The sequence below is a fragment of the Quercus robur genome, chromosome 4, assembly GCF_932294415.1.
Source record: "Quercus robur chromosome 4, dhQueRobu3.1, whole genome shotgun sequence".
NCBI lineage: Eukaryota > Viridiplantae > Streptophyta > Magnoliopsida > Fagales > Fagaceae > Quercus > Quercus robur.
In genome coordinates this window covers 38483056-38506208 of record NC_065537.1, presented here as the reverse complement: position 1 = coordinate 38506208, position 23153 = coordinate 38483056, and the positions used below count along the sequence as shown (strand labels likewise).

At 35.4% G+C, this 23153-nt stretch overlaps 1 protein-coding gene across 1 annotated transcript; it reads left to right on the top strand.

Moving 5' to 3' along the window:
- The first annotated feature begins 945 nt into the window (after positions 1-945).
- LOC126721502 (uncharacterized) lies at positions 946-17156 on the top strand. Its single transcript, XM_050424550.1, has 10 exons — positions 946-1956; positions 2089-2184; positions 2368-2573; positions 10253-10446; positions 10673-10781; positions 10894-11207; positions 12457-12852; positions 13775-13856; positions 13977-15605; positions 16788-17156. The coding sequence occupies exons 1-10, from the start codon at positions 1889-1891 to the stop codon at positions 16946-16948; spliced, it is 3255 nt and encodes a 1084-aa protein (XP_050280507.1). The 5' UTR covers positions 946-1888; the 3' UTR covers positions 16949-17156.
- Positions 17157-23153: the final 5997 nt, after the last annotated feature.

Here is a 23153-nt window from a genome sequence, read left to right as displayed (position 1 = left end):
CTTCAAGTTTTGATTCGAGCTGATGGTACCCATGAGCTTACCCAAATGTACTGTGGGGTGTGGGACAATAACTGCCACACATGAATCCTTTTTTTTTTTTTAAAAAAAAAAAAAAGCCGAGCCTTATGATTAAAAAAAATTCAAGCCTTATACTTGCAAGTTTGTTTATGAACACATTATTATATTTGATTTTAATTCGTTTAATTTTTGAGTTTAAATTAAAATTGAATTTTATTTATCTGTTAAATAAATGAATATAAATATTATATTTCTCGAATTCGAGCTTGACTTGTTCATAAACAACTGCACCTTTTTCTTTTTTTTTTGAGAAGAAACAACTGTATTGTTATGTTAGTTGAACAAGAGCATGCTGTCAAGAGTCTTGTTCAAATTTTCTCTCTTCTAACTATCATAAATTATTGACTAAACGGTAAAACTTTTCATCTAAATTTTACTATAATTCATTTCAGAGCTTTAACTTTATTTTCATTCATTTTAATAATTTAAGTTTCAAATTTATTCAATTAAGACATTTTTATTAAATTCTATCAAAATATATATATATATAAATATTTTTCAATTATTAATTAGATTTTTTAATTTAAAATTTTGTTTAAAAAAAATTTAGACAATTAATAGGAGCATTTAACAAAAGTTGATAGAGAAAATTTAATTGTATAAACTTAAAATTTAAAGAATTAAAATGAACAAAAATAAAATTAAGGAAATAAAATGAATTTTTGTGAAATATAAAAGGTACTTCTTGCATTTCAACCTAAAATAGTTTACTAAAAAAAATATAAAAACAATCGAATTATTACCAAAAAAAAAAAAAAATGTAAAAAGAAAAAGGAGCGTGCTCTTCACGAACAAAACAAGCGACTGCGTTTTCTTTTTCTTCATTGCGTAATTAGTATTATTTTTTTCTCTGAGCAATTTGAAGTTTTTTTCCTGCAACAGGGTGAGGAATTGAAACTCTCTGCCACTCTCTCTCTCATTTCTCTCCCCATCTTTGCCCTTACTCTGAAACTCTCTCTCATCGATCGCTTCCAACAGAAAGAGATTCAAAAAAAAAAAACTCACAGATGAAAGCCCTAATTTTCACTTTTCACAACACGTTACTGTAATTCTCTCTCTCTCATTCTGCTTTGTGATCCAGGTACACCAAAACCCTAATCTCGATGCTTATAGCTTAAACCGAAACCCTAGAATTCGACCCGCGCTACGATAATCCGGAGCTAATCTGATCGAATTTCGATAATATTTTTCGATAATATTTTCTTGGTTCGTTTCCTTTATTATGCAAAGATTCAGCTCCTGATTTGTGAAAACTAATAGTGATTTTCTGTGTACATGTCTGTGTTTTGAGCTTGAATTTCTTGGATTAGGGCTGTGGAAGATCGATGGGAATAGCGTAAATTTAGAAAGAGGGAGTTCAGGTGGGTTTTTTAAATCTTTGGGTTCGTTTAGGTTTTCTGAGTAGATTGAGCTAGATCGTAGAAAAGAGAGAAAAGGAAAAGAAAATCAATCTCTTCGAGCTAGCAGTTTGGATTTCACTCTGATTTTTAATTAGTTAAGGCTTGGAAATGCCATAACAAGGTGATAGATGAGCAGGGATTAGCAATTTGCTTGCATTAATTTAAAGGGTTTTACCTGTGAGCGTGCCATATTGAATTAGGAATTGGATTAGCGTTGGATGGAGATGGTTATTGAAATTTTGTGGAGGTGGGAGTGCTTTTAGTGATTCATATGGTGATTTTGATATCCGGGTATTGCTTATTGGGCAAGGGGTTGTACTAGAGTTGGCGAATTTTTCTGTGGTTGACAACGCGTGCTGCTTAGCCTTTGTTAGAATATTCGAAGATTGTTTGTACCAAACTTTGCAGAAATGAGCTTGGAGATTGAAGAACAAAGTTCTATGGATCAGCCAGTCGAAATGAATCACGAATCACAAAAGTAATGAATTTATTTTGCGATATCTAGTTTTAAATGGTGGAATTTTCCTTTATTGAATATTTCATTTGTTTTTATTTTTATTTTTAATTTTTAGTGAGCTTTGACAAATTATATTTGTTTTAATACATGTAGGAAGATGAAAACATATACGAGGGAGTTTTTAATTTCATTAAGTGAATTGGATGTTTGCAAAAAGTTGCCTAATGCGTTTGACCAATCAATTCTAAGGTAAGATGCCTATTTTATATGGGCAAATAAAAATCCATGTCTTCATAGTCCAAATTTGTAAATTATGAAGATAAAACGTTGTGTTTAGTTTGCTTAGCAGTGCCTGGTATTGCTGCTGCTTTAACTATGCACCATGTTATGCGTTGTTGTTAATATGTATATACTTTTGTAAAAAAAATTTAGTGAATTTGAGGATTCTTCCCAAGATCGGCAAAGAATTTCTGGCAACCTGTCAGCCAATAGTTTCAGGCGTAATGAATATGGTTCATCGCCACCTACCAGAGGGGATTTGAATAGTTATTCTCGTGGTGTCCATGGAAGATGGGAAAGTCGTTCGTCTACACGGAGTGATAAAGATAGTGACTCGCAATCTGATTGGGACCCGTCAGGTGAGATTTTAGATTAATTTATGCTTATGTTGATATTTTGATTTTTAATTGTTAAGTACCAACATGGACCTGCTTGTATATTTTTGCTCTTACGTATATGTGTGTGTATTAAGATATTTTTTGCACAAGTGTCCTTGATAACCTTCCGTATATGGTTCTTACCAATAGTTAGTAGGCTTTAACCTGCAAAACTACATGTGGGAGAAGTGGCTGATGAGTCCATCATGCTTGTATGTTTACTAGCCAATAAGATATTGGTGCTTTTAAAAGTATTTTAGCCAGTGAGCTCTAGCTCAAATGGTATTTCATCTTCTCATTAGAATGCGATGGACAATTAGGTCGTGGGTTCAAGACCACTTGTGTACATTTGTAAGTCTCCAATAAAAAAAGGGTGCTTTATCACCATGGTTTAAGTTGTACATTTTGTCTGGGTGAGTCGGTGAAAATCTCCTCCAACATTTTAGTGAAAAGGATAGGTTTAGAACTATATTTAGCTTCCTTCCTTGTGTACTAAACTACCAATTAACATGTTAAATACAGTGTGGCAAAAGGCTTGCTACGTTTGTAAAGGTAACAATACAATGACAATAAGCAAGCCTTAGTCCCAAATTTTTTGGGGCCCGCCCTTAGGACCTCAACAGATTAATCAAGGCAGCCACATGTACTTCTGCCATGCTATTATATCCTAAGTCACTCTCAATTACTTCTTTAATTGACATGTCCTTTTTTTACTAGTACTAATGTTATTATTATTATCATCTTACCTTTTCTCTCTCCCTCAAGTTGAATCAACTCAAGAATAATTGACATGTATTCTTTGCTCTCATTTGAACATGACCAAACGATCTCAAGCGATGCTCCCTTATCTTCCATCAATGGGGATATCATTATTTTTAAGCAAATTTCCTCATTTTGAATCATATCTTTTTGTACATTATCACTTATCCATCTTAAGATTTTCATTTCATCTACATTCATTTTATGAATATGTTTCTTATTAACACCACATTAAGTACCATAGAGCATAGTTAGTCTTATAGGAGTCTTATAAAATTTTTCCTTTAACTTAATGAGATGGGTTCAAGTTACACCTGGTGTAACTCTATAAGAGTTACACATTTTTTAAACCATTGATTTCCATGAGATCTAATTGTAAAAAAAACACTAGTGTCATGTCATTAAGTCATTAAATTCTCTTTCTAAAATAAACAGAAAGTCATTAAACTCTCCACTCTCACCTCTCTTTCTCTCTCTCTCTCTCTCATCTGCCTAGACTTGCATTAACTCCACCAATGGTCGCACATAACTCACAGTCCCAAATAGAAGCTCTTCCTCCCATAACCCAAAATAAAAAAAGGTGTTCCAAGGTTCCATATATACATTGTAATGGTGTTCCTGTGAGAACTAGATAACACCTTAACCTTTTCAGCCTAAAAACCTAAACACCTGTACCTAATTCCTTGTTTCTTAAATTTACTCTAATTTTCCTATAAAGTGGCATTTATTGAAGACCCAAAAGAGCATGTAAAGGAACAGTCAATTTCTTAAAGGCAGGTCTGGAATTATGAAGGAAGGAATTTAGACAAACAAGATGGTCCACAATGGTTAAAACCAACATGATGAAGAGGCTAATTACATTCTAATTGATTACATGTACAATGATTATTTAGAATCATTTGGCAAATATTTGTAGGCCATTTGTTTATTTGGCGAACTACCTGATGGATTACAAGATTGAAAAAGGTTAGGAAAAGTAGAGTAAATTTAAGAAATTAAAAAAGGCAATTCAATGGCTTTTTTTTTATTTTTTTATTTGGGTTGTGCGAGGAGCTTCTACTTGGGACTGAGTCATGTGTTTCCATTGGAGGAGTTCATGGGGTCCAAGCAGATGAGAGAGAAAGAAAAGACAACGGTCGTGAAAGAATTTAATGACTTTTTGTTTATTTTTAGAAAAGAATTTAATGACTTAATGACATGACGCTAGTCTTTCTTTAACCATTAGATCTAATGAAAATCAATGGTTTAAAAAAGGTGTAACTCTTATAGAGTTGCACCAGGTGTAACTTGAACCCATCTCTAACTTAATAGGTATATTACAATTACACAATACACTTGATGCACTTCTCCACTTCATCCACCATGTTCTTATCCTACGATTCACATCCTCTTCAATCTCTCGATCTTTATGAATTATTGATTCAAGATATTGAAAGCTCTTGCTCTTTAGTACCTCTTAACCATTGAGTCTTACTACCCCTTCATCTATGCTTTTACTTTTACCAAAATTACATTCCATGTGCTTTGTTTTAGTCCAACTTCATCGGAAGCCTTTTGATTCTAGAGCGTTTCGCCAAATTTCTAACTCGGCATTAATTCAATTTCTAGTTTCATCCACGATAACTATATTAGTAAACAGCATGCGCCAAGAGACTTCTTCTTGAATTGATTTAGTGAGCTCATCCATTACTAGTGCAAAGAGATATAGACATAATGCTAATCCTTAATGCAAACCTACAGTGATAGGAAACTCATTTGTGATGCTTTCATTTTTTCTCACACTAGTTACAACTTCGTTAACATATCCATAATCAACTTAATATATTTTAGAGAATCTCTTTTCCAAAACCCACCACATAAGCTTTGTAGTGACCTTATCATATGCTTTCTCTAGGTCAATACACCCTTGTCGAGTTTTGTAAACATGAATTTATCCCCAATCCTCCTAACCTCGACAAATTCTTTTTTAAGATTTTCATCTATGATTATCCTACCCAATTTCTAATTTTATCTTTTCCAGTGTACCATATTTTATATATTGTATGTGAAATTTCTCTAGATATCTCACCTACCCACTTAGTCCACTTAGTCTCCTCTTCACATATTATGTTTATGCTCTTCCGAATCATTGTATCTACTATTTCCGTTAGTTTTCTAATTAAAGAACCTATATTCCAAGTGCCTGTATGAATCCTATTCTCTTGGACTAGCTTCGTTACCACACCCGTCCATCAAAGTGTGGGAACTCTTGCCCATTTTTCACTACTCCGGAGGGCTGATGTAGTGTGCCACTTAAAGGGAACACCCTAGCTAAACATTGCCCACTTTTCACTATATTTGGGGTTCAATGCAGCATGTCACTAATAGGGGACTCCCTGATGAGTATTGTAGTGGATCCTGACTGATTTAGACTGACTGTCAACTTACCACAACCCTCTTTTTCCCGGGCTTATTACTGGCTGTGAACAAAATAAATGACACTAAGCATAGACATAGACGAAGTTGTAAAGATAAAAATCAGTTATTAAAATTTAATCATGTCTTGCAGTGTTCAGTTGATTGAAGATTTATCATCTTTTCAAAACTCAGCCTCTAAGATGTCTTAAGAATTTACTTGGCCTCTTTTTGTATCTAGACTTACTGAAGTTGTAATGTAAAATGAAAATGTTGGGTGACTTGTCAAAAAAGAAAGCAAGTTTTAGGTGATCATATTGAGCGATTGGGAGGGACAGTGGCAAATCATTCTCTATACAAGTTCTCTCACAAAGGTTTTTGAACAGAATTTTGACAGGTGCGAGGTGTGAGTGCCTATGTGTTGTAGGACACAACCAAAACGATGTAGCAAGAAAATAAAGGATAGGTAACCTAGGAGTCGAGGCTTGATTGGAGTCAACACTAAGCAAAAAGAAAAAAAACCTCTAAGAGTCAACACCAGACCAGCACCAGACCAATGGGAGTATTCCAAGAGAAATTTTGTTCATCATCAAAATAAACCATTTAAATAGGAGTATATTATTGTGCTAATATAGATTATAGACTACTAAACCCTAGTTTTAATTGATGTAAGGAACCCTAATTCTAATTGACTTAGGAAACCTAATTTTAAATTACTTGGGAATTCTCACTTATTTGAATTATAAAATTTCCCTTGACTCTAGGATACTAATTATTCTACTCAATACTCCATGATAAAGACAAGGGAAATTCTCACTTATTTGTCTTTGTCATGGAGTATTGAGTAGAATGATTACAAAAGCAATGTCAGTAGATTGTATACACGGGGTCTCTGTTGATATCTTGAGTGGCGTATCTTTGGTAATTTCTCGTGTCCTCTATGCAGATGATACTCTTGTTTTCTGTGAGGCCAATTCTACAGAATTGCTTTGAGGCAGTGTCATAGGTTGAGGATAAATCTGGGTAAATTTGAAATTGTGTTAGTCGGGAGGTTTTGAATATTGATGATTTCGTGGGTAATCTTGGATGTCAAGTATAAACTCTCCCTTTGAAGCACTTGGGGCTTCCATTAGGAGTAGCTTTTAAAACGAAATCCATTTGGGATCCTATATTAGATTGTATGCAATGGAGATTGGCCGGATGGAAGAAATTGTATTTGTCAAAAGGGGGCTGCACCACTCTCATTAAAAGTACTTTATCAAGCCTCCCCACTTGTTTTATGTCTTTGTTTTCTCTTCCAGTGGGTGTGGCAAATCAAATGGAGATACTCTAGAGAGATTTCCTTTGGGGTTGCATGGGTGAGGAGTTTAAGAGCTTGTTTGGTTTATGGGTTTTCATCACCAATTTTCAGTTTTCATCACTCATTTTCCAAATTGTGGGCCCCACACCAACTTTGTTTGTTTGGATCAATTTCTTAACTCAATTTCCATAATACTAAAAAAAAAATGAGTTTGAGTTGTGGAAACTGAAAACAAATTTTTGATGTTTTCAGTTTTTGAGAATTGAGTTTCAGTGGCATTTTTGTAAAATTAAGCAAATAATGGGACCCTCCCATATGACTTGTCCCATCACATAAAGTCTCTCTCCAAAAATTAGTTTGACCTCATTTCTTTTTCTCCAGCCTGTTGTCTCTCCTCCCCTTCCATTTTTTCTTCTGCCTAGAGCTCTCTCCTCACCAAACCTCCATTGCTCCTCCATAAACCACCACGAGCCACCGTGAGATGGCTCTCAATCAAGTCTCTCGATTCAAGCAGCCTAGATTGGTTCAAGCTCAGCCTCATTCACTCCGGCTTGAGCTCTCTCTCTTCCCCTTTGCTAGATCATTTTCTCTCTCTTGAGTTTTGGTGAGCATTTTCTCTCTCCCTCTCTCCTCCCCTTTGCTAGATCGGTTCATCTCTCTCCTTAATTTCGTATTTTCGTGATTTGGGTCTCCAATCTAAGGATTTGGGTCTTCGATCTAAGGATTTGAGTTTGGGTTTTTTGTTGTGGTTGTGGTTTGAGGCTTGGGCTGTGGTGGAGCTTGTGGTTGTGGGTTTTCTGTGCATTCGTTTGGATTTTTTGGTGGAGGTTGTGGTTTTGGTTGAGGGCTATTGGTGGGTTTGGATTTTTGATTCATTCAGAATTTTTGGTGGAGGTTGTGGTTGTGGGTTTCTGGGTTTTTGCCGTTGGTGGTGGTGGAGCTGGGTTTGGGAGTATCGGCTACTCTGCATTTTATGGGTTTTTTGATGGGAGAATATGAGAGAGGATGAAGAGTAGAAAAGAAAAGGGACGCGGGTAGCAACCATAACCTTCTGTGTAGTGTCAGTGGGTGGGTCCACCATTTTGTCAAAAATTGGAGTTAAAAACTGAGATATATGACTGAGTTTGTGACCAAACAAAAGTGTTGGATTTTTTGAGTGATAGTGGAGTTTGGGTTATGAGTTATGGGTTTTGAGTTTGAGTTATGAAAACTGAGTACTGAGTTATGAAAATTGAGACAACCCTAAACCAAATGAGCCCTAAATTTCATTCAGTGGGTTGGAGACTTGGAGATCTTGTTGCACCCTTGTTAGTCAAGGGGGTTTGCGAATTAAGAGTTTTGTCTTTTCAATCTAGCTTTTTTGAGCAAGTGGTTGTGGCATTATGGATCAAAGAGGTGGCTTTATGGTGTCAGGCGGTGGATGTGAAATATGGATCCAGCCCCTGGTGCTTGGGAGAGGTGAGGGGTCTCATGGAGTGAGTTTATTGAAACACATCTGGAGAGGGTAGGTTTGATTTTCTCGTTTTATTTGTTGTGATGTAGGTGATGGCATTAGAGTCCTTTTGGCATGAAGTATGGCATGGGGAGGATGCTAAGAAGGATCAGTATCCAGCTTTGTATCTTATTGCCAGGGATTGAAATGCAACAATTGCAAATTACATGGAGGTAAGGTAGGGCCAGGTTTATTGGAACCCTTTGTTCATTTGTGCAGTGCTAGATTGGGAAGCAGAGGAGGTGACTCAGATATTAGGGGATCTTTACAGCAGTAAGATTCAGGTGGTGTGGGGGGGGGGGGGGGGGGGGGGAACATTGATATAGGTCCCTTAATCGCAAAATGAATTCCCAGTGAAAAGTTATCACAAGTTTTTGCAGGAGGGGTGGGCCACAGTTTTAATGGAAGAGTATATGGAAAACTCCTGTCCTGCCCAGGGTGGCTTTCTTTGTTTGGTGTGTGGTTCTCGAGATAATTTTGACAGCCAATCAATTAAGAAATAGGGGTATTATCATCCTAGAATGGTGCTTCATGTGTAAACGCAGTGTGGAGGATGGGGACAAATTGATATGGGTCCCTTCATTGCAAAATGAATTCCTAGCGAAAAGTTATTACAAGTTTATGCAGGGGGGTGGGCCACAGTTTTAGTGGAAGAGTATATGGAAAACTCCTGTCCCGCCTAGGGTGGCTTTCTTTGTTTGGTGTGTGGTTCTCGAGATAATTTTGACAGCCGATCGATTAAGAAATAGGGGTATTATCATCCTAGAATGTTGCTTCATGTGTAAACGCAGTGTGGAGGATGTGAATAACTTATTACTGCACTATTCGGTGGCTCAGGATTTGTGGATATTTTGTTTGTTCGGTGTCTCTTGGGTGATGCTGTGTTCAGTAAAAGAAATTTTGTTGAGTTGGGCAGGGTAAAGTGGGAGGAGAGGCAGCAGGGGAGCTTCATTAGTGGTTCCATTGAGTACATTGGTGTGAACGAAATGCAAGATGCTTTGAGAACCAGGAGCTCTGTCTGATGAAAGTTGAAGTTTTGGCTGTTGAAGAGTGATGCTCAATGACTTCTTTGATCGAAGAACCCTTCAATTTCATGGACTCCCTGGGTTCTAGTTAACTGTTCTGTTTTTTCTTGTTTTGTCTTTGTTTTTGTGAGCTCTTTCCTCTTGTATACTCCCATGTACTTGATGAGCGTTTTTATTTTTTATTATTATTTTTTTAATTTTTTAATTTTTATCTATCAAAACAAATCTTTCCTTGGCTTCCCGCATCACTATGGCCTATGTGTTGCTATGGAGAGACTTATCAGAAACCTTGATAAGCTCAATGCACTTTCTGAATCCTTGATGATGTCTTTTCCTGCTAGAGGATTAGTAGGGAATGATGCTCCTTGGTGTTCAATTGATGTCTGTCACCTAATCAACCTGGTTTACACCCTTCTTCATGCCTGTGTGTTTCATATGTATGTCTTGAAAACAAATGAATTAGGTATCTATGACAAATGTTTTAATGTCATTCTATAATTTAGTAGTGTATTTTATCTATGCCTACCTTGTTACCGCATATAACATTCGCATTTAATGCTCATTAGATTTCACGGAATATTTTTTAAGTGCTGAGATCTGGATAGATTGTGGGTTTGTCTGAAATAAGCAACTGTCATATATTTTTGTTGTTGTATCTTTTTACTATTCATAATTTCATATCAACATTCAGAGTCTGGGAGGCGTTATGGCAACCAATCCCGGCGATCTTGGCAAGTTCCTGAGCATGATGGACTTCTTGGTAGTGGTTCTTTTCCTAGACCATCTGGATATGCAGCAGGAGTTTCTGCTCCAAAGTTACGAGCTAATGATCAATACCAGCTCAGTAAGACTAATGAGCCCTATCATCCACCCCGTCCTTATAAGGTTAGGATCATATTTGTTTATGTTCTTGACTATTATTTGTAGGCAAATGTCAGACCATAATGCCTATAGTTGTGGATTTGGAGTTATGCGGCACTTTTACAGTGCTTCTGTATGATTTTATATACCTTTAAGAGTAAATGTAATGCAAAAAGAATGAAGACCAGTTGTAATTCATGTTAGATGAACCTCCCCCTGATGTGATTTTTTTCTACTGTAAATTCTCCAGGCAGCACCTCATTCACGAAGGGAGGGCAATGACTCATTCAATGATGAAACATTTGGTTCTTCAGAGGATACAAGTGAGGACAGAGCAGAAGAGGAAAGAAAGAGAAGAGGTAATTCGGATTGACTGGCAGAGGCAACTCGTGTGTGTGTGAGAGAGAGAGAGAGTAACTACATTACTTCTTCTAAGTTTGCGAGTTTAAAATTTGATGACTTTCCTTTCAGCTTCCTTTGAGTTAATGAGGAAGGAACAGCAGAAAGCATTTCAAGAAAAGCAGAAGTTAAATCCAGAAAAGCGTAAAGATGGGTTCGACATTTCCACACTGATGGAGGATTCCAAAGACGAGAAGATACTTTTGAATAGAAGCAATGAGTCTGGTGACTCTGTGATATTAAAAAACTCAAATAATGATTCTGAAAAATCTTCTTTACCCCCACAAACTCCAGCATCCAGACCACTTGTACCTCCAGGTTTTACAAGCACAAATGTGGAAAGGAATGTTGGACCAAAGTCTGTAATTCATCCCCATATGGTGGAGGTAACAATATTTCATTTTAATCTGATTGGTATGCATGGAAAAGTGATTTATTTGAAAAAGGAAATAAGAAAAGTGCATACTGAAGTTGGCTGGTAATGCATGTTTCTTTTTGTCACAAGAATTTGATCCAAACATTTAGTTGCCATATTTTTATGATAAAGGGGTTTTAGTAAGCATTTTACTTTTTCTATTGATTTGGAAGTGTTGTTCCATCTTTATTGAAGGTTTAAACCTAAATTTTTGTTGTGCTTGGACTTTTGTAGTTTATTGGAAATATTGTAGTGTTTGAGAATTCACCAGGAAGAAGCTGAAAAGTCAGTACTCAGTAGCAATATCGAGTAATTCTACCTAAATTCAGTAATTACTCAAAAGAGGAAACCCTTGTCGTAATGATAAAATGCAAATTCAAGATCACTTGACACTTTCCAATTACGAGTGTTATAGAAAATTCTAGGAAGGAAAGGGGACATTGCTGATTTGCTTATCACTCTTTTCTTCCTCTTCCGCCCACTCTCTTCTCTTGCCTATCTGTGATGCCATGGGCTTCAAAACCTGTAAGCCTTTGAACTGCTACCTAATACATTCTAATATGCTAGAAAAAGTCTAGGGACACAACAACATCTAACATGTAAAAATATATATATATATATATATATTTTATTTTATTTTATTCCGACCTATGGTGGGTTGACACCTTAGCTTGTTGTGAAAATGCTTTGAGATTTTGTTGTGTCCATAGAAGAACTCTGGGCTATGACTTGAACACCCATGCTTGTTTATATGTTTTCTAACATATTCATGAAAGATATTTTCTAGAAAATTCATTAATTAGATCTGTGTAATAATATAAAGGTCATAGTATTGTTAAGAATGCAGGAACAATGTATTTTTGGGAGGCTGATATTCTTGTTAAGGAATGGGCCTGTATAGTATTGTTTAGAATGCAAGAGAAAATTTATTTTGAAAGGGTGATATTCTTGTTAAGGAATGAGCCTGTCACTTGTGTACAGTGTCATTTAATAGTCGTAAGTCTGGCTATATCATGTGGTTTAGTTTCCACTTGCTGACCAGTCTGCTAGGTTTAGTGTGTGCTGGCTTAGCGCATATATATATTTTGTGTGTGTGTGTATTGTTTCTTTCTTTTTAATAGCAAATATATGTTGACCCATGATTGAATCATGTAATCATATGTGATGTCATCTTTTGCTTTTCCTCTCATTAATAGTACATGCATCTGTTGCTTCTGTAGGTTGTGAATCCTGAACTTGGGAATAGCCTTGCACATGCCAAAGGTAACCATGTGTTAAATGGGACTTCTGATAATCAAATGGAGAAACAGTCATCTGAACAAAAGGGTTTGACTGAGCACCAACTCGGAAGTACTAATATGTCAATAAATAATATGAGTGAAAAGAACCTAAATGCACTATCTAGTAAAACAACTGACATGGATGGTCAATTGTACAAGAATTCTTATCATTCAGAAGCTGTTGAAGCTTCAGAAAGTGAAGTTATTGATCTTAATGCTGAAAAGGTTACTGGGAATAAAATAGTAGGAGAATCCAATCAAAATCACTCAACTTCAATCCTAGATAAAATTTTTGGCGCTGCAATAACCGGTGGTGGGCCCTCTAGTTTCATTGAGGTAATCATGATTTCTAATGGAACTTTCTTAATGCCCCTTCTGTGCCCTTTTTATGTTGATAAATATGAAAAAATATCTGTAATTTTAATACACTATCAGTATCAATACAATCCTTATATTTGTTTAAAACTAAATTTTCAGGCTTTTTAAATGAATAAAATTATTTTTTTTGATTGGTAAGTTATGCACCTGGTGGGTCTTGAATCCATGACCTCACCCTATACATTTCTCTTGCAAGGGGAGTGGGTTTCATTTATTCAGAATTTTCTTTCTTCCATGCCTTGGCATTCTTTCAGCTGTTGCCATGACATTTGATGTATGGGTGTACTTAATTTGATTGACTGATATTTGATCGATATCTGTTTCCCTCATGAATGTGAATAAAACATTAGGTTGTAGTTTTATAAAACGATGATTTCTAATCCATTTGTGGTTCATTGAATATTACTATGCCATGTTAACATGAAAATAATACTTATAGAATACAGGTATGCGTTGCTATCACCAAAATTTGTTGAGTAGCTGATAAATACTTGCATAAATTACAATTAGAGGATCATGTGAATATTGATTCAAAATTATACTCCGTTGGAATGGGTGGAACATCTTTTGGTTCTAATTTAAGTCCCAAGTGAATTTGAAATCAATTTTATTAAGTGAATTTTAGCTTTGACTATATTATCTGCCTTGAACAAGTTTGCCAGTTTTTCTTAACTGTACTTTGCATGGGTTCTTCACTTCTTATCCCAGAGAATGTATTTGTTGCTATTTTTTGGTTGACATATATATATATATATATATATATCCTTCTAAAAGTAGATTTGTTGCTATTTTTTGGAAGGATGCTCATATTCTTGTTTTTGACTACAAAGTCCTCACCTTGATGTATCTCTCTCATAAATTTATTTGTTTTTTTTTATAGCATCATGATAGTAAAGTAGATGAGACATTGATCCCTCCTGCTACCCAATCTTCCAAGTTTGCTCGTTGGTTTCTTGAAGAAGGTATGCTAGTGTCAATGTTCAGGTTTTAAGTGTTTTGATACGTTACAACTTAAAACTGGTTTTTGATTTATGTTAAATAATATGCGTTAAGCTCTGATTTTTCTTTCCATGTTGCTGCAGAAAAGAAACCAGTTGATGATCTCTCCAGCAGGCAGAATGACTTGCTCTCATTGATTGTTGGTGGTGAGAAAGGTGGATTGCAGGTTTCTGATGTGAAGAATACCGACCATGTTTTACCTAATATTCCTTTTCAAAGCTCTGAACCTGCAGACAGGCATGCAACACCAAATGTAACATCGGCCATAGTTGAAAACTCTGAGCTGTACAAGAATAAACCACAGGCAGTTCCAGTTGTCATTACTTGTGAAGATCTTGAGCAGTCGATGTTGTCAGAAATTAGTGAAAATGTCGCAACTTTGCAGCCACCTATTCAAGTTGTGAGCATTCCTGATAAAAAGATTGAGCCGCCAAAAGCTACAATCGATGATAGTGCATCTCAGCACCTCCTTTCATTGTTACAAAAGGGAACAAGCCTGAAAGATATTGAACCATCCCAAAATCTAGAAATCCAATCTTCAGAGAAACTACATAACAATGAAGGAGCAAGTTTAGCAAGTTTTGACTCTGCAGTTCATGATTCAAAAGAGTTAAATACCGAGAATGCCTCCAATTCAGGGCAGGCTCTGACTCTTGAAACACTCTTTGGGACTGCTTTTATGAAGGAGCTGCAATCAGTTGGAGCACCTGTTTCTGTCCAGAGGGGCTCAGTTGGGAATGCAAGAGTTGATAATTTGGAGCCTCATGAGTTCCCTTTTCCTGGCATGGATGATGGCCATATGCCTACAAATGAAATTGGGTCCAATACAATTAGTTATGAAAGCAGTGTTTTAACCTCCAAGCAAAGAGTGCAAACCAAACCGGTAATGACTGAAGAGCGATGGTTAGGTTTTGATGATCCTCAAACTGAACTGGATTCATCACAGCTTCGAACTGGCTTAAAGTCTAAGCTTGGTGGCTTTGATGGGCCTGTTGATCTTCGGCTTCCTGAAGAGGATAGCTTGATTATGGTAAATGATCCTTTGAGCCTTCAAAAGTATGCGACTGCCGGGAATATAGCTAAAACTGAAGTGTCACCCTCCCCAAACACTCAAGTTGGCATTGCTGAAAAACTAGCTTTCAATTCTATCTTCAAAGACGAGAGATCTTTTATGGGAGGTCAAGAAGGTCAACCCTTTCTTCGTGGCCCTTATGATCTGAGGGAGCCTGATATTCCTTATCAGGGTCTGAGTGTTCAACCATCTTCTCCACGGCTTCACCCTCCTCATTCTAATCATTTGGGACCGCTGTTCCATCAGTTAGATTCTCATCCTTCCAATATTAATGCCCAAATGAAATTTATGGCCCCTGAGGGAATCATCCATCATGATCCTCCACCAAATCGTCAATTTCCTGCAAATATGCTTCGTCCTCCTTTCCATCACCCCAGCACTGGATTGAGTGGGCTTGATCCCCCCAGTCATCACCCTATGCTGCAACAGATGCACATGTCTGGAAACTTTCCTCCACCTCACCTGCTTCAAGGATTTCCCAGGAGTTCACCCATGCCAGCTCCACCAAACAGGGGTGCACCTCTGCCTCCTCATGTCAACAATCAGATGAACAATTTTATGCCTGAAATGAACCCACTGCAAGGCTTTCCTTTTAGTCACCGGCAGCCAAACTTTGCTGGTCTTGGAATGCCACCACCAGGTAAATCTCTCACTCCTCTATCGGTCTTTGTATGCGATTTTTCACGTTGTTTCTTGCTTTTTAATTTTTACCATGGCTAACTGCTTTCCTTATATAATTTGATTGGGTTGTGGTAGATTTCACTGCAATGGTTTCATTTGAGCCCAAATTGTGTTAACGTGGGTTCTCTTGGAATCCCAAAGTTTTCTTGGTGTAGGATTCTAAAATTCTACTTCTCAATCAGCCTAAACCATATTTTAACACATTATGTATGACCCTTGGACTGGTAAAGTCTCTTGTCGTCAAACAAGAGATTTGGGGTTTGAACTCTGTCTACACCAAATCCAATTGATGTCTTGGCCTCTGATGATAAAGAGAAATTATCATGGAGTTGATGTCATAGGTTGAAATTCTATTGTACCTATCAAAAAAAAAGTGACCCCTCTTAGAATTTAGCTTTATCAAACTTTCCCTGAACGATTCTCAAAAAAAAAAAAAAAAAAAAAAAAAAACTTTCTCTGAACATGCACATTTAATTTAATTTTTTCAAATAAAATGTGAAGTTATTCATGGTGGTAAATGTGGACATGAAATCATTGATGTCCTCTCAACTTCATTGGCCTTACTGTGACAATTTAGACGGCCAACTAGACCAGCTTTTTATGATTTCTTTTCCAAGAGATGCCATCAGCAAAATACCATTTTCGCCTTTCATTGAAATGGAGGTGAAATGTTGATTTACTGTGTTAAAATGCAAATAAAAGGCGAAGAGCATAATGCTTAACTCGTACGTTTCTTTTCTTTCTATTCCTTCTTTTATGTCCCAACACGCTAGAGAAAATACACCATATTTGTTCCAGTCCATTCCATTTAAGATAAATATTCATACCATTCCATTTTGTTCTTTGATATGCTCCTAGAGGAAGGAGAAAAAAGGCAATGATAAAAATTTTGAGACTGCAGCTGCATTTGAATTATTGTTATATATGTTTGCATTATGCGAGAAATTGCATGTCTTTTACTAAGAGCCTTATAGTTTAGTGGCATAGCTTGCCCTTATTTATTAGGAGAGCTAGGGTTTAGATCCCTCACCCCCATTGTTGCAAATTGCAATTATCTAATTGTCAAAAAAAAAAAAAAAAAAAAAAAAAAAAACTGCATGTCTATCTTATTTTTTCTAATTTATTCATTGTTGAATTTCAGCTCCTGATGCTGGCAGTGGAAGCAATCATCCAGAGGCAATCCAGAGGCTTATCGAGATGGGGCTCAGGTCAAATTCCAAACAGATTCAGCCTTTTGCCACTGGTGGCCCGGGTCAGGGGATGTATGGTAATGAACTGGACATGGGATTTGGGTATAGATAGTTGACCATTAACTGTGCTTGTGTATATGGCAATGTATTCAACATCTTTTGCTTGGATGTGCAACTCCTTGCATCATGGGATTATATGCTTCTTTTATGAGGGAATTAGGTAGCTTAGTGTAATTAATGGATGCTTCTCGCACTTGCACTTATTGTTTTGCTTTGATTTTGTTGTCAAATTTAAAAGAAAAATCAGAGTATCTACTGAACTGAGGAAGTCCAATGGACGAGTTCGTCATAGAATAAGAAGAATGAAATGGGGTATCATGCTACTAGAAAACTGATGATTGCTCTTTTTCTAGATAGGAACAAGAATTGGCCACCCGTCTTGCCGAGTCAAGAAGCCATTCTAGTTTTTAGTTTCTACCCTCCTTTCAAAATCAAGTTAGCACCCGTTGACTACTCCGTGCTTTTTAGCGTGGATATTGTTGGGTTGATGGTGAACACATTGATACTATCTTAAAATGTTAATATTCAAATAAGAATATCTTAAATGTTAATATTCATATAAGAATTTGAAGCATCTCTTCATAGGTTTCCATTCATTTGATCTGTTCATGAACTGTTAGAATTCGGCTCGTGAAAAGTTCTTGTCAAATTCAAACTAAAGTTTAGGCTTGACTATTAAATAAGCCAATCTCAAAAATAATAATTAACAAGAGGCTTGATTTAACTATATAATATTATATTTTTAGGGAGGGGCTTATCTCCAGTTTTTATATCTCCTGTTTCCTCCCATTTTTAAATGGATGAAAAAAAAAAAAAAAAAAATCTCCTCCCTTTTTTAAATAGAAGAAACAGATGGAAAATAACTGATCCGACTATTAAAACGCCAACATGAAAAAATACTATAGTGACCTAAAAAAAAGCAATTTCCTCCTCTCTGCCTCTCCTCTTCACTGGGCAATTGTGCAGCATCACCAAGCCAATCACTCTGCAATTATGCAGCATCACCACGACAAACTGAAAAAACAGCATAAACTGAAAAGACGAGCCAATCACTCTGCAATTATGCAGCATCACCGCGACAAACCGAAAATACAGCATAAACTGAAAAGCCAAAACCCACAATATTAGCCAAACCGAAATCCCAAACCATCGGTAAAAAGTTAAATCTCACCATTGACGGCTCTATCATATGCTTGCAAGAAAATCACTTGTTTTCTGTTTCCGATTTTCCAATCAGGTTGGAAAATCTCAGAAGAGGGGTTTTGTATTTGGACTTTGAAAAAATTATTGTTTTGTATTTGGTTTCAAACCTCATCATGGGGCAAATATAGTTTTTTTTTTCATAGAAGATATGGTAATGTTGGCTTTGGCTTTGTTGTAAACTTGTATCATTTTAATTATTCTGGGGTTTTCTAGACTGGTTGAAAATTTTTAAAATTTAAAATTTTCATTTTGGAGGTCAGATTTTAATTTTTTTTTGGGGGGGGGAATAAGGAGATTTATGCTTAATTTTGTAATTTTTTTCCAAACCTCGGTCAGAGTCTTTACTATTGAGCTCCTTTACTATTGAGCTCTGAAGAGCAAAGCAAAGAGAATGAGAGCTGTGGAAAGTAGCTGGAGTCAGGTGAGAGTATTAAAAAGCCAAGGCAATTTTGTCTTTCCACAGCAATAATAGGTGTTCACTCTTGTTTTCTCTCTAATTCGAAGAGATGGATCTTTTGTGGGTTTGGGTGGAAAATGCTTGGGTCCCACCAAAAAATTTCCTCACCTTCTTTCCTTACCAAACAACATCCACTCTTATTTTCTCTCATTTATTTTCCATTCATCCTATTTTACCTCCAACCAAACATACCTTAAAAGCTTACCTACGAAATTTGTCAGATTTCGATTGTCATATTTCACATCTCTGTCTCTGCTGAAATTAGTCATCGTTAAATTTTTGCAGATCTGCATGCCTCTTTATTTATTTATTTATTTTTTCTTTTTCAGATAGTGAAAATTAAATTATTTTTAGTCTTCTTGTTGTCTTTAGTTCTCTAGTTTTAAAATGATATTCAACTTGACAAATTGAGAGATTGGTAAATTTTGAAAACTACCTTCAATCTTTAAATCTTCAACCTTCCAGGAAAATAAATAAAAATCTGAATGAATATTTTTAAGAGAGAGAGGGGGGTGGGGGGCAAAACAAGAGAAAGAGAGAGAAAATGAGAGAAGGGAGATTGAGGTGGGCTATAGCCCAGAAAGCTACAGAGAAGGATGGGTAACTGTAGAAAGAGAAAAAAAACGCACAAATTGAGAGAGAAACTATTTTTGACATGGCCTTTTTTACACCTTTGGATGGTAGGTGCGCTAGGTGTCATTCATCTATTTAAAAATGGGAGGAAACAGGAGAAACAAAAATTGTAAGTGAGCTGCTCCCATATTTTTATGTATACTAGTATCAAAGATTCAAAATATACTTATATAGATTTGAGATTTTTTTTAATAGAGTTTAAATATATGGTGTCCTTTTCTGATAATCATATTTACTGGTGAGCTCAATCTCGGCTCGTGTTCAAAATAAAATAAAATAAATAAGTCTGAATTTTTAATACATGGCTTAGTTTGGCTTGTTTATGGTCCTAATTTCAAGTATCCATAAAAAATGTATATATTTTCACTCTAAGTCAAATAGTTGATTATATATTAGCCGTAATGTATCAGGAGAAATTTAACACAATTGGGTAGGATATCAATATCCACAACACACGCACACACTGTTTGTGAGGATCTACATCACAATGCAAGCATGACAATCAAAATTAAGTGCTTTATGCAAACACAGTAAAACCAAACTAAAAATCATCTAGAAATACTAATATAAGAATGGTGTAGCTACAAAATAAATCTTAACATAAGAAACTACAATTCATTTTGACATAATAAAATAATTCCATACTAAGAAATAAAACACCATAGAAAAGCTTTGTTACAAATCTTTTCTTTTGTTAAGTTAAAATCTGTTACTACAACTCATCACCAACCATGATCGCATAAGATCCTGCAAGAAATTAAAACCTCTAAGTGCATTATTGTTTGTGATTTAACCAGAAGTAGAGAAAGTAACACCAATTAGTGTAGTAAATATATAGAAAGAAAGAAAGAAAAAAAAAAAAAAAATCTAAACTGACCTATACAAATATTTGTGGGTTTTTGGAATGTACAATATTAAGAAGTATTCCAAGCCTTTACCACATGAACATGTGCACCAAGAGAGATGGGGGACTAGGGTAAATGATCTAAACATATTCAACATGTTTTCAATTACAGAAAAATAAAAGGCTAAAAAGATGCTTACTATCTATGAAATTCAATAATTTTCCCTTACAAGTAATGTAATATATTCATTAGTGAACTACAATGGAGGCATAACCTCTTGAATGCTTGCATACAAGAAGAATTGTCAAACTAAATTAATGCTTATAAATATTTACAGAAAACATTAGTAACCAAATGGCAAATGTTGTAACTTGATGACAAATACACACACAGGGTACTGTAAGTACTACCTCATTAACAACTAGAAAACTAAAATAATCCATGTAACAAAGAAGGAAAAAGGGAAAACCAATGAAAGCATATAATCTTTAGAAGTGTGATATATGGCACCTTAAGGTACCAATAGTGCAAACCTATGGTCCTTGAGGGTTATGTGAACCTGCAACACATTGACATGCAAAGTTTTCCACATCATTTAAGTAATCATTTAAGTAGAAGATTGGTCTTGGCCAACCATAAGATCAGGTATCTCTGTGATTTGGAGGTCAAAAGATGATTGTGGCTTTAACGTCAGCACCCTCCCTCCCTCCCTCCCTCCCTCTCTCTCTCTCTCTCTCTCTCAACCAAAAAAAAAAAAAACCAAAATCTAAAAACAAAAACAAAACGATTAAGGAGGTATTGGACCTTGTGTAGCTAGCTAACCAAAGATTATTCATTCCGCATTAAATAAGATTCTTATGTGAGTATTTTTTTTCCAGTAAGAAGTTTACCGGTAAAATCTTTGGCATAAATAGATTATTGAGAGAATGTGAAACTTTTTAGATAAATAATACAAAGAGAGCAAGAAGAACATTTAGTATGTGTGAAAGCATGATATTAAAAGAGATCACCATAAAATTGCCAACAAAGACAAAGTTGAGCACTTCTATATATGTAAATTATAAGTGGCTGGAAACATGAATTTTGCATGATAAATAAGCTTGCTCAAAGTTGATAACCAACATTGACCACTTTTTTTTTTTTAATAAGTAATAAATGATTATACTAAAGAAAATTTGAAGCGAAGACAAAAAATTTTTAGTGTACATGTTATGATCTAAACTATCACCTCAATAACCAATAGTGGGCAAAAATAGCCAAACACCACGTTTTGGCAAAATTTGTGACAAGCTAGTACTATTTTAGAAATATTTAGCAATCTACCACTTTTTTAGTACTCGAGATCTACAAAATCAAGTTCTAAATAGTATTCGAGTTCAGTGAACTCGAGTTTCTAGTGAGTCACTAGCGTGACACTACTAACCTGGAATTAGTGTAATTAAAAAAATAATATGGTACTCGATATTACTGAAATCGAGTACTTTATAGTACTCGAGCTTCATACAGTCGAGTACCTCTTTTTTTTTTTTTTTTTCCTCTCTCTCTCTCCCGTAGGAACTCACTCTTGCAAGTCAATTAAACTTGTCAAGTCAAAGAAACTTGTCAAGTCAAAGAAAATGGCAAGCATTTATGGCCAAAGAAAAGAAGCATAAATTTGGTTTGCATATCAGGTGTTGTTCGTGGCCATCTTCTTTGACAATTCATGAAGAACATTTAATGCAAGCTCTTTCATTTCTTCACGCATGAAACTTCTTGAATATCATGCATCTTCCTGACATGGGCATGCAAGCCATTTAATGGTTTGTTGGATAATGTCAAGCCACTAAATTTGACTATTCAAGCCATTCCAACATAAACAAAAAGTAGAAAAAAAAAAAAAAAAGTACTTGACTGAACTAAGCTCGAGTACTATAAAGAGATGCTAAAAAAAACTCAAACTATGATAAGAAAAGCTAACAAAATAGTTCCGGAAGAGGAGTATAAAAAGGTCAGTTTCAATTCTTAACCACCCAAAGCAAGCAAATACTCGCGGGTGAGTTGCTTTCGCAATGAACATGACCCTATGGCAATGTTTTTTAGTAAAATTTAGTCATTTAAGGCAATAGAAGATTTAAAATGTACAAGCAAATCTTTTGGCATATCACATCATAGTTGACAGAATGAGAAACTTTTAGATAAATAATATAAGAAGAATATGAAGAACATTTAGTATGAGTGTGAAAACATGAAATTAAAAGAGGTCACTATAAAATTTCCAACAAAGAAAAACTCCAGCATATCTATTTATTCATTGTAAATTGAAAGTTACAGGAAACAAGAACTTTACTCGATAAATAAGACTGCTCAAAGTTGATGGCCAACATTGACCACTTATGTTAATATAAGTAATAAATGATTATATTATAGAAAATTTGAAATGAGGATAAACAATTTTATGCATACATGCTATGTATTCGAATATCATTTCAATATAACCAACAATTACCACAACTTTAATAAGCTATTTACACTAAAGATACAGCAACTTTTTTTTTTTTTTGAGAATGGAAGATAAAGCACCTTAATTAAGGCAATCAATCAGCAATAATAAGAATTTATAGCAGTGCCATATCAAACATTATATATTCATATCTAATGTATGATCAACACCAAGTATATATAAAGAACGAAAATTGGGAAAAACGAAAAAATAATTAAAAAAAGAATGAAATGAATCTTACTTATTTTTCTTAGTATGTAACTACACCGTTGGTAGATTTGTCGAGCAAAATGAGACTCTTAACATAAGCATCAACAAAACTATACTTATATCCAATAATCTTAAGATCCTTAGTCTCTTGGGTCTCAAGATCCTCTGACACCAAGTCCTCCATCCATTTCCAACACAATCTTGCCACTCCTTGTAAACCTACTACCTTCGGTATGCCATATCTTGAAGCTAAGTCATAAGTCATAATTAAACTTAAAGCTTTGGTCCACGAGGAAACAACATCATATTCTTTCATTACCCATATATTGAGAAGGCAACTCATATACTTGATATGAAATAAGGCGATGGAATTCCCATAGACGAAAATAAAAGCAGACAGCCTATTTGATTCACGGGTATAAGTTGGAAG

What these genes read in the sequence shown, in the direction of transcription:
- LOC126721502 (XM_050424550.1), top strand. Translation starts at nt 1,889, where the DNA reads ATGAGCTTGGAGATTGAAGAACAAAGTTCTATGGATCAGCCAGTCGAA. An exon ending in ATCCACCCCGTCCTTATAAG is followed by an intron (nt 10,447 to 10,672) that starts GTTAGGATCATA and finishes TAAATTCTCCAG; the next exon opens with GCAGCACCTCATTCACGAAG. An exon ending in TTCATCCCCATATGGTGGAG is followed by an intron (nt 11,208 to 12,456) that starts GTAACAATATTT and finishes TTGCTTCTGTAG; the next exon opens with GTTGTGAATCCTGAACTTGG.